Genomic DNA, 13763 nt, shown 5'->3' with positions numbered 1-13763 from the left:
CCCTCCCTTGGACTTAAAAAAAAAAAAAAAATCTCCTCTCCCTGGCATATAAAGTGGTTAGGATTATTAGAGTCACCCAACCATTATGTCTTCTTCTTGTCTCCCTGCAAACAGCCTTTCCAACCCACAGACCCTGTGTGAGCTCCCACGTGGAGCAGGAGGAAAAGCCACAGAGCCCAGGTCTTCAGCGCTCCAGAGGGAAGGAGAGTGTGAGACTCCCTGGTGGGTTGGGGCAGAGTCAGGCCTGGCCAGGTGCCCATCTTGAGAAAAGCCAAGATTGGGGATGAGCTGGAGTGGCAGGGCCTGGAGGATGAGAAGGTGACAGGGATGCATTGGGGCTACGAGGAAACCAAGATTTTCCTGGGAATTCGCAGTGAGTCCTGGATTCATGAGAAGCTCTGTACGTGCCATTGGAACCACCAGGTGTACCGGATTGTGGCTGAGCGGCTGCAGGAACGGGGCTTCCTGCGGACCCTGGAGCAGTGTCGCTACCGGTTCAAAAACCTTCAGACCAACTACCGCAAAGCCAGGAGCACCCACACTCCAGGCACCTGCCCCTTATACGATGAGATGGATGCCCTGATGAGTCCCTGGACCCTGGCCAACACCTTTGATGCCTTTGAGGTGGCAGGAGGTGTTCTGTGGACTAGAGGGGACTCCAATGAGAACCAGAAGGCAGTGACGGGATGGTAATAAGGTGACAGAGGAGCCCCAAGAGGAGCCCGGGAGCCTCGGCCCCCAGGCTTTGAGGGGGTATCCCAATGGTAAGCTCTCTTCCCCGAAGTGCACTTCAGAACAGTGGGAGAGAGGAAGCCCCACGGGAAGATTAGGGACCGTGAATCAGGAGACATGCTTATGTCTGTCATTCTGCTATCACTAGTCTGTATCTGAATGGGCTTGTCAGGATTTCTATAGAGGAATACTATTTACAGCCTATCTTTAAATACTGATAGAAACCAATAGTCCAGGGTGACTCAGGAAGATGATTTTGAGGATTTTGCTCTGCTCGCCAGCAAAGGGATCTCCCTGCCTGCTTTTAGTAACAATATTAGAGAAACAGGAGAGTTACTTAAAGTTTCAGTTGTTTGTTTCCACCTAAAGTGCCCCATAGATGTGAACTCTGCATATATTATATATAACAGTCTGCCACTTTAAAGACTTGTCTTTTCCCGGGTACATTGGTTAAACACCCTGAGCCCCCATTTTCTTATCTGCAAAATGGACACACTGATGGTAACTACCTCCCTGTGTTGTTACATTGTTTGCATTCAGCAAATGTTAGTTCTCATTGTCATCATTGTTATAATTATTGTTAAAATACATAAGCACATTGCCCTGTATGCTGAACTGAAGGGGGAAAATTTCCTAAGTCATTAACTTTTTCTTCTGAAAACTAGACCTTTCTGAGACGTGCTTCCATTCTCATCCCACCTACCACTTCCACATATGAGAACAGAAGGCAAATTACGTAAGAACTCCATGTCCCTTCTTGCTTTTCCTTGGGCAGGACCTCCAGTTCCCCTATCAGATGGGGTCTCAAGTCTGGAGGGAAGTGAAGAACTTTGGAAGGACAGTCTCCAGGATTTCAAGGAAATTCGGAAAACTTCCTGTGCAGGTGGGAAATGAGTGAAAGCTAGTATCTCACCAACAAAGAAGTCAGACCTGGAATTCTGAACATGAATGAGCCAGCACTGGGCAAGGGCGGGAGAGGAACCCAGGCACTTGATCTTCCCGGGTTATTGTTCTGTGGTGCTGAAACCACAGGAGTTGTGAGAAGAGCGGAAAAGAAAGCCTGGTCTCTTTAGTTAGCTTGGAATATGTAGCTATAAACAAAGTATTAGTGTTTATGATTTCTCTCTTAAATTTCTATCTGAATTATAATTTTAATTAACTATCACCTAACCAGGTTAGTAGAAAAAGGGAACATGGATAACCCCAAATTAAAACTACAGTCAACCTTAGATTATTGGAGGGGTGAATTTCTCATGATTAAGATGAGCTCCCTTCCGTGGTGGGGCTCAGTCATTTTGTTGGAATTTCAGGCGATCTGGTAAATAGAACCGTTCTCCTACTCAGGTTCTAGACCGACTGAGAGAGACATGAGTAAGACACTGAGATCAGAATGGCAGCTTTCTAAATGGTGGCGCTCTTGAGGGTGTGGCTTAGCTGTGGGGTCACACAGAGCCCCAGAACTGAGCCACAGGCAGCACTGGACAACCACCACCTCGCCCTGCAGGGACAGAGCCTTCACTGCTGATCTGAGCCACATACACCAGCTGCTTGTTAACCAAGGAAGTCATTCCTCCTACCTGTAAGGAAGGGGATGGAGAATGGCCAGGAGGATTATTCTAAGGCACGTCTCTCTACCCAGAAGGCAGTATCAGGAAGAGAAAGGTGGCTTTTTAGTACCGATTGCCAGTTCGTAGGTGATGGGAGGAGAGGGGGAGCTGAGCTTGGCGACAGAGCCTCTGAGGAGGGGGTGCAGCTCTGACTGAAGAGGAAGAAGTGCGCCTGGACCTGCCTCCAGCCTTTCTCCACATGACCTTCCTGCTTAGAAGCTGGGGGAGTGAGTGAGGCCTGGATGTCTGCTGGTCTTGACAATGGTTCAGCCATATTCCAGCTTATTTGTTCCTGGTTAATGGAAAATTGATTAAGGTCTGTCACCACCAATAACTTGTTTTTAAGTGACCAGTAAGGACCTCTTTCACATTGTTTCCATTCTTCTGAATCAGAAAATAGGTAACCTTTGCAGTTTCATTTCATTCTTTCAGATCTTGAAACAAGGACAGAGAATGAGGAGGATTCAAGCCAGGACATTTCAGAGGCAGTAAAACTACCTGGGGTGTTATTAGGAAGATCCAGCATGGATGTTTCCCAATACCTCAACTGGAGGAAAGACTGGGAAAGTGAATATGGGGCAGAGAAGCAGTGGGAAATATCCTTAGAAGATGGACAAGAGTTGCTCTCTCCTCCAGAAAGAGACTTAGGTAAATTCATAGGTCCTCAGGGAACCTATTTGGCGAAAAACCCAATATATGCTGTGAATGTGGAAAACATTTCAGCCTGAGCTCACACTTAGCTGTCCACGGATTAGCCCACACTGGAGAAAAGAAACCCTATAAATGTGGCCAGTGTGGGAAAAGCTTTGGCCAAAGCTCATATCTGGTTTGCCACCAGAGAATCCACACGGTGGGGGAGCGCTACAAATGCCCCAAATGTGGGAGAGGCTTCAGTGATCATTCTGACCTCATCACTCACCAGAGAATCCACACAGGAGAAAAGCCCTATAAATGTGGGGAGTGTCGCACAGGCTTCACGCAGAGCACAGGCCTTATTATGCACCAGAGAATCCACACAGGAGAGAAACCCCGTAAGTGTAGTGAGTGTGCAAAGAGTTTCACCAACGGCTCGCACTTGGGGACACACTGCTGAACGCACACTGGCGAAAAGCCCTACCAGTGCCCCGAGTGTGGGAAAACGGTCAGTAAGAGTTCCACTCTCACCAGCCATCAGAGGAGAGAAACCCTATGAGTGTCTGGAATGTGGGAAACATTTCAGTGACTGCTCAAACGTCATTACCCACCAGCGAATCCACACTGGAGAGAGACCTATAAATGCGGGGAACCTGGGGAGAGCTTCAATCAGAGCTCAGGTCTTATTACTCACCAGAGAATCCACACGGGAGAAAAACCCTATGGATGTGCTGAGTGTGGGAGCCAATTCAACAATAGCTCACGTATTAGTGCACGTCAGAGAGCCCACGCCGGGGAGAGACTCTAGGTGTAGGGGACCTATCTGGAAACACTGCAGAATCTACCCCAAACATGGGTTTGTATGGCCCTTGATTCTATACCACGACACCCACAGAAGGAGAGAGAGCTCAAATCCCAGTCCAACAGACCGTATTTTGTTTCTCTCACTCAGTACCCGCTGGGCTTATGAAATACCACTCAAGGCTTTCCTGTCCATGCTGTTAAAATGGAAGCTGATTTCCAGAGGCTTCAGAGACTAGTTCTGAATCTGACTGTATCACCATCTCAGTGTGTCTTCACTGTGATTCTGTGCCTTAATTTTCACAGCATGGTAATGTGAGGGTGAGATCCATATCCTCCTTTCAGGACGGAGGCGGCTCTGCCCTCCCGTGGTGATGGCATTAAAGATGTAGAACCAGCAGTGGCTGAGCAGTTTCCTCCCAGCACTGGGCAGCTAAACAAGGATTTGTTTATGAACTAAATACATTTCTAAAGGTCTTCCCCTGTTCTCCCTCTGGGAGGACTGGAGCCTCGGAACTGTCTGTGTTTCCCTACATCCCCTGTCTTAGATTTACATGGAGTTACTTGAGAGGAAAGCATTCTATTGGGTTATTTGGAGGAGGGAAGAGGAGGAAAGATCAATGCTAAAGGCTGACTTTCTAAACCATACCCTACTCTTCCTCCAACATATTAGGTTGAACCATGGGAGATTGCCATTTTTGGTCTATAAAACTAGCGATTTCATGATTCAACTGAAGTAGAATTTTTGCGTGGTTGAATTACTCCAAACTGTCAGCAGGGCTGCTGCAGAGCTTTAAAGCTCATACCGTATCCTACAAATGTGAGACCGGGTCTAGAAGATCGTGAACCAGGGTAATAAAGTGGGTAAAGTCTTTTCTGTTTGTAAATATGTCCAGAGCAATAACTAGGAACCATGGCGTTGATTAAGAAGACTCCTGGTTGGAGGAGTTACCGCTATATCACCTGCCTCTGACAAGCTCACTAGTTCCTGTCTGTGCTCAGGTGTCCAGGTCCTACGGGGGAGGCCAAGTGCAGGTCAACAGGTTCTGGAGATTTGGGCATCTCTCTGGGAGCAGAGTCCCTGGAGGGCCTCTGACATACACAGCAAATGGTGCTTGGAAATAAATGGAACACAGTTTCTCCCTCTTAAAATAATTTCCTTGTGTGTTTGATTTTAAAGGATTTTCCCACAACTTTCCAGAAACCCATCAATTATAAAACAAAGCACAATCTACACATAGTACAATTTTATCTAAGTAGATTTATAAAGTATGATTATGAAGTAATTAGTCTTTCTTTAAAATAAAACATAAAAGAACTTATCTAAATAAGTATCTGTCAAAAGTAGTCATTTTGATGCACTGTGGACTTTATATGTTGTTGCCACTGTTAAAGACATCCTTTGGGTTTTCCTTTAAGAACTGTCTTCAAGCCACCTTAGAAAGCCTCGTGTCCGTGTATCTCCAGCACACAGAGATACACGTGGGGAAGGCTTGATAAACACTGACAGAAAAGACAGTTTGCTTATTGTCTAGCCTGATCACCTCCCTTATCCACGAGAGGTGACTCTGCCCAGTATCTCCTTTCCAAAAAGGGATTGACATCCCTTCAAAGCATGCTGCCATCGAGGAGACTTTTCAAAGAGCCTATTTTGGAAGATGGATTTTCCAGGTATCCCTGGGAGTTCCCTGGTGGTCCAGTGGTTAGGACTCCACGCTTCCAGTGCAGGGGGCACAGGTTCGATCCCTGGTTGGGGAACTAAGATCCTGCAAGCTGTGCAGCATGGCTAAACAAACAACAACAAAGGTATCCCAGAAATCTGAGCTTAGAGTTTTTTGTATAGCCAGGAAATAAATCTGATATGGAATATTTTCAATAATTTCACTCTTTCCAATGAGAAAGTCTTCACTTAGGTGGAAATTCATCATACTAAAACCTAGTGTAGCTCTGCATTATAAAAATACTTTGGAAATAACCAGATTTCCTTTTAGAAAGTTTGCCATCATACTTTGGAATGATCCAGAAGATTCAAATATAATATCCATACAATTTCATCTTACATGTGTTTTTCCCCTTAGCAAAATAAGGGAAAGTTGAGCTGGAGATTGTAGATATTTCATATGTATTTTACCATCCTTAGAGCAATGTGACATGTTAGTTGCTTTAAGTAACGTTTGCTGTTGGTACTCCTACATGGAGTACTTACAACAGTGAGTTAAGTGTGGGTTAGTAGCCGCATGGAGATGTTTCCCAGTGAACCAAATGTAATGTGATGATTTTTACAGTGTCCTAATTTTTTATTTGAAACTGTAGCCATCCATTCTCTTGCTCAAAAGTGTTTTGATTTACCTTTTTGCCTGCCGTTGTGCTCAGCATGAGCTAAGCTCTGGAGGCTTTTATTTTTAACTCAATTCAAACTCATAATTATGGCTTTAAAGTATCTGAACCAGACAAGCAGGGTGGCTTTTGGAAGCTATTTACTTGAAAATCCCTCAAGCTATTTACTTGAAAATACTTTTATGCATCCCCAGTTATAAAAGTTATAACTGGGGATGCATAAAATTCACTTATTATAAAAGTTGCAATAGGTGACACAAATTATGCATTGCCAAATTTTTATCGAAGAAACTCATAGCAAAAATACCTGTCCTTATTCTCATTTACAGATAGCAAGAGACACCGGATTTGGGTCTCAGGGCACTGATCCTGCTTAGCCAAAGCTGGTGCAAAATATTAACCCATCAAGTAAATGAATTCTAAGTGAATCCTGTGAGTGGAATGGTCAAAGGGAGAGACATTTTAATCAAATGTATTATGAGACTCTAAGCCCCAGGGTGGGGACTTGTGTGAGACTGATGTCTCCAAAGAGTATAAATAAGCCACATGGGACTTGCAGACACCACTGTCTGGTGAGCGTGACCCAGGCCTCCCAGCTGACTCAGCCCAGGGCAGGGGGCTCCCACTCGCCTGCTTGGATAACTTTGCACCACCCTCAGAGAACATGACCTTCTCCCTTCACTTCTCTTCAACACAGCTATAATCAGTCCTCCAGTCAAGAATGCAGAGTGAATATTCTAGTAGGAGCCAAGTTTTCTGACATTTCTTGTGTGTCAGGCCTCTAATCACGTTATTGCAGGGGCTCATTTACCCATTTCAGCCACTTCATGAGGTGCTACTATGATTAGGCCCATTTTACAGAGGGGGAAACTGAACACAGAGCTGGGACTTGGGCCCTGAGCTGTCTGACTCCCAACCGTGCAAAGTGTTGGTAGCTACAGCGTATGTGGGGTCGGGCTGTGAAGTCAGTACATAAGGGAATGATTGTGTATGGTCAAAGTTAGTCTGTGGACTCCCTTCCATAGCCCATTAGGGAAGGGCAGCCTCTCTCAGACCTGTGAGGTGTTTGAATGCTGAAAGCCCGTAGGACAAGGGCGCAGCCAGAGGAGGGCTGGAGCGGGGCCGGGCCTTCTAAAGCACGGAGCCCTGGCATCCACTTTTTAAAAACTGTGGTAAAATAAACATAACGTAAAATTTACCCTTTTAACCATTTTTAAGTTTGCAATTCAGGGGCATTAAGTACATTTGCACTTTTGTGCAACTATCACCATTATCCAACTCCAGAACTTTCTTATCATCCCAACTGAAACTCTGTACCCATTAAACAGGAACTCCCCATGCCCGCCTCCCCCAGCCCCTGGCAACCACCATTCTGTTTTCTGTCTCTATGAACTGGCCTATTTTAGGTTCCCCATGTAAGTGGAATCATATATTTGTCTTTTTGGGTCTGGCTTAGTTCACGGCATCCATTTTGCCCAAGTCTAAGGGTGGCACTGGGCAGAGAAGATCTAAACCACTCATTGGCTGGCTACACTGAAACGAATCCAGAAAAGCAGGTGAGCTATACAGGCAGGCTGCCGCAGGTGTGAGCGCTGTATCACGTGCCCTCGCTCTTCCTGCCTGGAGGAGGCCTCCACCCCCTCTTCTAGGCCATGGCCGCGGCCACCCGCCCTCTCACTCCGAACCCTTGAGGGACTCCCAACTCAGCGCCTGGGCACAGCACGCAGGGCCAGTGCTGACCAGCTACGGCCCATTTTCTCAGCTGCAGTTCCAACTTCCTGGGGCTATGCCTTTTTCCACTTGTCCTTCCCTTTGCTGTTTCCTCTGCCTGGAACACCCTACCATCTCCTTGGCCTGAAGGAAAGATGCAACCCAAATATCACCTTTCCTGATCACACCTGGTCTCTAGCCAAGCGGAGGGGCATACTCAGCCCTCTCTGCTCCTAGAACACACGACCCCTTCCCTCTATGGGTGTTACCCCCAAATCCCCCACCAGTGGAGCTATATTTCTATATCTCTGTATCTCCTATCCCAGCATGGTTCTCGGCGCACAGCAATGCTCAGTAAATGCTAATTGAGAGAATCAGAACCTATAGCATCACCTCCTTCTCCCACGGCTGTGGGAACACCTGCTTCCCTCCCTAACCTCCAGTGACTCGACTCGTTCACAATAACCAATCACGGAGATCATGTGTGGGAGGGGCGATTCATTTATCCTTCATTCATTCAACCTGTGCTGTGCTCGCTCTGTCTCACTGTCTCAGCCTGCCAGTTTCTTTCTCACCTCTGCTTTTCTCCACAGGTGTCTCAGTCTCTGAGGCATGGCCTCTTCCACAGACCCTTGTTCCTGCTCCCCAGAAACCCAGCCCCACCCACGCGGAGCCGACCCTGGCCCTGACTCCATTCTCCCTGGTGGACTGGAGTTCTGTGTTATGTAGTTCAAATTCTCTGAGAGAAGTTCAGATTGGCTCATCCTAGTGAAAGGATTTGGGTCCCTGGGTCACACGTCCCTCCCTGGGCCAAGCCGCTGTGGCCGGGCGGGGGTGGCTGACTCACACTTTCAGAGGACCTGGAAGAGTGGGAGGCAGTTCCAGAGAAGGTCCTGGGCTGAGGCCCTAAAGACACAGCCTTTAAAAGTATCCCTTGCTCCCCTGGACATGCCTCAACATGCCTCCTCCTCTGGCCTGGTGACACCCTTCTCACCTTGACACATTCTGTTCTGGAACACATCCTTCTGAGCACACATACGCAAGAGCTGCCCCAAATCGAATTACTCACCTTCTCTACGTTGTTATTTGCAGGGTTTCTCGCTGCTCCTCTTTCATCCTCTCTAAATAGCGGCTTGGTCTTTTTTGTATCCTTGAGCTTTTGTGAAGCCAAAACAGTTCCTAAACTTTCTCTGCCGTCCATGCTGCTGAGTCTTCTGTCCCGCTGCCAGAGTGGATCCTGTGCTGATGTCAAGGTGAATCGCTTACTTTCTTTCGGTCCCCTAAGGGGTTCTCTAGGGCATCTTCCTAGAATTGCTGAGAGAACCCCAGGAGTTCCTCCCTGTGGAATATGTCCATTCTCAAAGAAGCATTTTGGCAGTTGGAGGTGGGGATTTGTGCTTGTCATAAAAATTGGGGGCACACCTGGTGTGCGGTGATGGGGGCCACATAGATGCAATGCAATTGTTGAGGCAGTCCTGCACGAGGGTCCTGCCGGGCATTCTTAAAGGGCGGTGATCCTCAGCCTGGTCCACAGACCTGCAGCGTGGGCATCACCTGGGACCTTATCTGAAGTGCAAATTCTCCAGCCCCACCCTCAAACTTGAGGTGGCTTTTTAATGTGGTGACTTGGCTGGGCGGAACCACATGCCCCAGAATTCACTCCCCTGTGTGTTTCCGGGTAGAGTGGACCACGAGAGACGTTTCTGAGTGAGATGTGCTGGGTGGAAGGGAAGCCGCAGCCATTCTGGTTTTACGCTCGGGCGTTGGGGCAGGTGCGGCTGTGACTCACCGGTCAGTGTGGATTATCTGCCTGCAGCTGCTCCACCTTCCCGTGACCTTCCTTAAGCTTCTCCCACCCCTAGGCCAGGGGCGTGTTTAGCTCAGTGATGAATCGTGCAGGTGACCTGCATCAAGACTGGAGACAGCGAGAGTTGACAGGTTCCAGCTGGTCCTTGCCATCCCCTTCCTGCCTGCCCTGTGGGCCCCAAGCTCCAGCAGCCTTACAGAGACTGTGGGCCCAGCTCCCACAGGTACTCTGTGTGTGTGTGTGTGTGTGTGTGTGTGTGTGTGTGTGTGCCCAGCTCCCACAGGTACTCTGTGTGTGTGTGTGTGTGTGTGTGTGTGTGTGTGCCCAGCTCCCACAGGTACTCTGTGTGTGTGTGTGTGTGTGTGTGTGTGTGTGGGCCCAGCTCCCACAGGTACTCTGTGTGTGTGTGTGTGTGTGTGTGTGTGAAATAACTCCTATTGGTCTGCTTCTCTCACAACACCCTGGGTAACATTCCTACTGATCAGAAACTCTGGGAACGGAGCCCAGCAGTTTGTGTTTTAACCAGTCCCCTAGGTGATTCTTATGCATATTACAGTTTGAGAACCACTGATGTAGGGGAAAACCTTTTTACAATTATGTGTGCCTAGAACCTAACTTTTTTTCTCTCTTTTTTAAAATTTTATTTTTATACAGCAGGTTCTTATTAGTCATCAATTTTATACACATCAGTGTATACATGTCAATCCCAATTGCCCGATTCGTCACACCACCCCCACCCCCTGCCGCTTTCTCCGCTTGGCGTCCATACGTTTGTTTTCTACATCTATGTCTCAATTTCTGCCCTGCAAACCAGTTCATCTGTACCATTTTTCTGAACCTAACTTTTTACAAATACACAAGGAAAGTTTTGCACAGCTTTAATACACCTGAATTTCCCAGAAACTCAACTACTGCGTAAAACTGGAGAAAACAGTACTTTCTTTTGTTTAGAACTTTCCAGAGTTGTTCACCAATTCAGAAAAATCATGTTCTTGACTCTTGGGTGTTAGTCACAAATGCAGCACACCAGTCTGGCTGTATAATCATGGCTGTCCTGCTCTTGATTTTACTACATACATGCAAGCATCTGATTACCTCATTATGTGAAAGAATGAGCATTTACACTGAAATACAGAATCTTTTGTATTTTATTCCCTTATATTTTATAGTGATTTTGATATTAGGTTTGTAAACAATCAATATTCCCTGTAAACTTTTATTTCAGGATAGTAAAGGGGTGTTTAAAATATTGGTTATATACCATATGACCCAGCAATCCCACTACTGGGCATATACCCCGAGTAAACCATAATTCAAAAAGAGTCATGTACCACAATGTTCATTGCAGCTCTATTTACAATAGCCAGGACATGGAAGCAATCTAAGTGTCCATCGCCAGGATGAATGGATAAAGAAGATGTGGCACATATATACAATGGAATATAACTCAGTCATAAAAAGAAACGAAATTGAGTTATTTGTAGTGAGGTGGATGGACCTAGAGTCTGTCATACAGATTGAAGTAAGTCAGAAAGAGAAAAACAAATACCATACGCTAACACATATTTATGGAATCTAAAAAAAAAAGGGTCATGAAGAACCTAGGGGCAGGACAGGATTAAAGACGCAGACATAGAGAATGGACTTGAGGACACGGGGAGGGAGAAGGGTAATCTGGGACGAAGTGAGAGAGTGGCATGGACATATATACAGTACCAAATGTAAAACCGATAGCTAGTGGGAAGCAGCCACATAGCAGAGCTCGGTGCTTTGTGACCACCTAGAGGGGTGGGATAGGGAGGGTCGGAGGGAGGGAGATGCAAGAGGGAAGAGATTTGGGGATATATATATATAGATATATATATATATGTATAGCTGATTCATTTTGTGAATAAAACAGAAACACACCATTGTAAAGCAATTATACTCCAATAAAGATGTTTTTAAAAAAAGTGTTTTCACCAAAATCTTAATATAGTTTGTCTGTGGGGAATAAACAATAAAAATGTTCCTGGTTTGTAATCATAAAAAAAAAAAACCAAACCAGAATGAAGCCGTTTATTTCCAATACATTAAAAGCTATTTGTGGGCTTCCCTGGTGGCGCAGTGGTTGAGAGTCTGCCTGCTGATGCAGAGGACACGGGTTCGTGCCCCGGTCCGGGAAGATCCCACATGTCGCAGAGCGGCTGAGCCCGTGAGCCAAGGCCGTTCAGCCTGCGCGTCCGGAGCCTGTGCTCCGCAATGGGAGAGGCCACAACAGTGAGAGGCCCGCGTACTGCAAAAAAAAAAAAAAAAAAAAAGCTATTTGTGTGTCCTTTAGTCTTTTTGTAGCTTGTGTCTGTTTTAATAGCCTATGCCTGTTAGGCTATTTTATTTAAAATTACACTATCTTTTGGAATTCCATTAAAATGAGTACATTTCTCCCCATTGCAAAAAAAATATATTGGTTATAAGAGGACTGTTGTGGAGTGGAGCGTTGAGGCCACTGTCTAGTGTGAAAACCTGTGGTGCTGTGTCTGAGCACAGTTTCTTGGCCAAGTTTTGTTATTAGGATTTTACAGTACCTTCATAAAATGAGTTTTTAGATTTTTTTGTGTGAAATAGTCTCTATAGCATGGGAATTTTCTGTTCTTTAAAAGTTTGAAAAAAAATTATTTACAAAATTGTCCCCCCTCCCCATATTCTTTTTGGTGTTATTCCTTGAGTGGTTTTTTCTTATTGGATAATTCAGATTCTCTACTAAAAAAAGAAATTTACAAAAATCAATGTATATTTTCAAGAAAATTAACTGTTTCCCTTGAGATTTTCAAATTAATATTGTGCAGACTACATCCTCTTATAATTCTTGTTCTCTAGATCTGTTGTGATATCCTTGTCCTATTTTCTTTATTCATTTTATTCCTTTTTCTTGCTGGAGGAGGTTTGGCTGTGGTGCCAGTCATTTGCCTGTTTGTCCTCAGATCCATCCCGGGCCTGTACCCTGCTTGCTGCATTTCCCAGGCTCCCTTGCTGACAAGCTCCTGCCAGGTTTGGTCCATGGCACAGGCAGGATGTTGGACGGTGGAAGGAGAGAAGCCTGGGGACTTCTTTCTCTGTACTTCCTGTAGTCTAGCTGTTTGCAGTCTCAGATCCTGCCCCGGCCCCAGCCACAGCCAGGCAAGATCACTGTGCTCAGTTCCCACTGGGAGGCCCCATTCCTGGGCTCTGGGCAACACACCCACCACCTCCTTTAGGCTAGGCCTCACCTTCCCTTGCATCCTCTTTCAGATTCCACATAATGAAATTCCCTCCACTGAATTATCTGGTGTGGATTCAGTCTTCCTGGCTGGACCATGACTGACTGATGTATCAGTATTTTTCAGAAAAGTAGCTTTTCTTCTTTTAACGTTTTCTTTCTTTTTTTTTTTTTAATTTGGCTGCGTTGGGTCTTCGTTGCTAACCATGGGCTTTCTCTAGTTGTGGTGAGCGGGGGCTACTCTTCGTTGCTGCTTGTGGGCTTCTCTTCGTTGCTGCTTGTGGGCTTCTCATTGCGGTGGCTTCTCTTGTTGCAGAGCACGGGCTCTAGAACGTGGGCTTCAGTAGTTGTGGCTCATGGGCTTAGTTGCTTCATGTGGGATATTCCCGGACTAGGGCATCCCCTGCATCGGCAGGCGGATTCTTAACCACTGCACCACCAGCGAAGTCCCTAGAAAAGCAGCTTTTAAATTCATGTATCAATTCTACTATTTTCTAAATTATTCATCTCTTTTACTTGGTGAAATAATATAGTTTAGCCAGTGCTATGCTGGTAATCCAACTCTCTTGAAAAAAAAAAAAAATCCCTGATTTGTCATATAGGTTTCCTCTTCTATCTGAAAACAGAGCGTTCCTGTGAAGCTTAAGCCGAAATGGTGCACAGCAAAGAAGAAATTACCTTTTTCTGGAAATGAATCTATAGAATCAGTTCTCATGGGGCGATGGAGGGGAAGAAAAGGATTAGAAGGAAGACTCCAGACGATGGTAAGATCACATCTTGAGTCTGAAATTGTTTAATTACATCTCTCCAAAATGTAATGCTCGGGCTTCCCTGGTGGCGCAGTGGTTGAGAGTCCGCCTGCCGATGCAGGAGACACGGGTTCATGCCCCGGTCCGGGAAG

The 13763-nt window shown here is 46.0% G+C and overlaps 1 protein-coding gene across 1 annotated transcript in view; it reads left to right on the top strand.

The window, feature by feature from the left end:
* Nucleotides 1-4906, top strand: part of ZSCAN2 (zinc finger and SCAN domain containing 2) — a 36981-nt gene extending 32075 nt beyond the window's left edge. The window contains 2 exon segments of the mRNA XM_024766485.1: nucleotides 3100-3512; nucleotides 3514-4906. Coding sequence (XP_024622253.1) covers nucleotides 3100-3512; nucleotides 3514-4012 — 912 coding nt within the window. The 3' untranslated portion in view covers nucleotides 4013-4906.
* Nucleotides 4907-13763: the final 8857 nt, after the last annotated feature.

The sequence above is a fragment of the Neophocaena asiaeorientalis genome, unplaced genomic scaffold, assembly GCF_003031525.2.
Source record: "Neophocaena asiaeorientalis asiaeorientalis breed wild unplaced genomic scaffold, Neophocaena_asiaeorientalis_V1.1 scaffold346, whole genome shotgun sequence".
Classification (NCBI taxonomy): Eukaryota; Metazoa; Chordata; class Mammalia; order Artiodactyla; family Phocoenidae; genus Neophocaena; species Neophocaena asiaeorientalis.
Note: the sequence above shows the minus strand (reverse complement) of the source record. Positions and strands in the feature narration are given on the sequence as shown.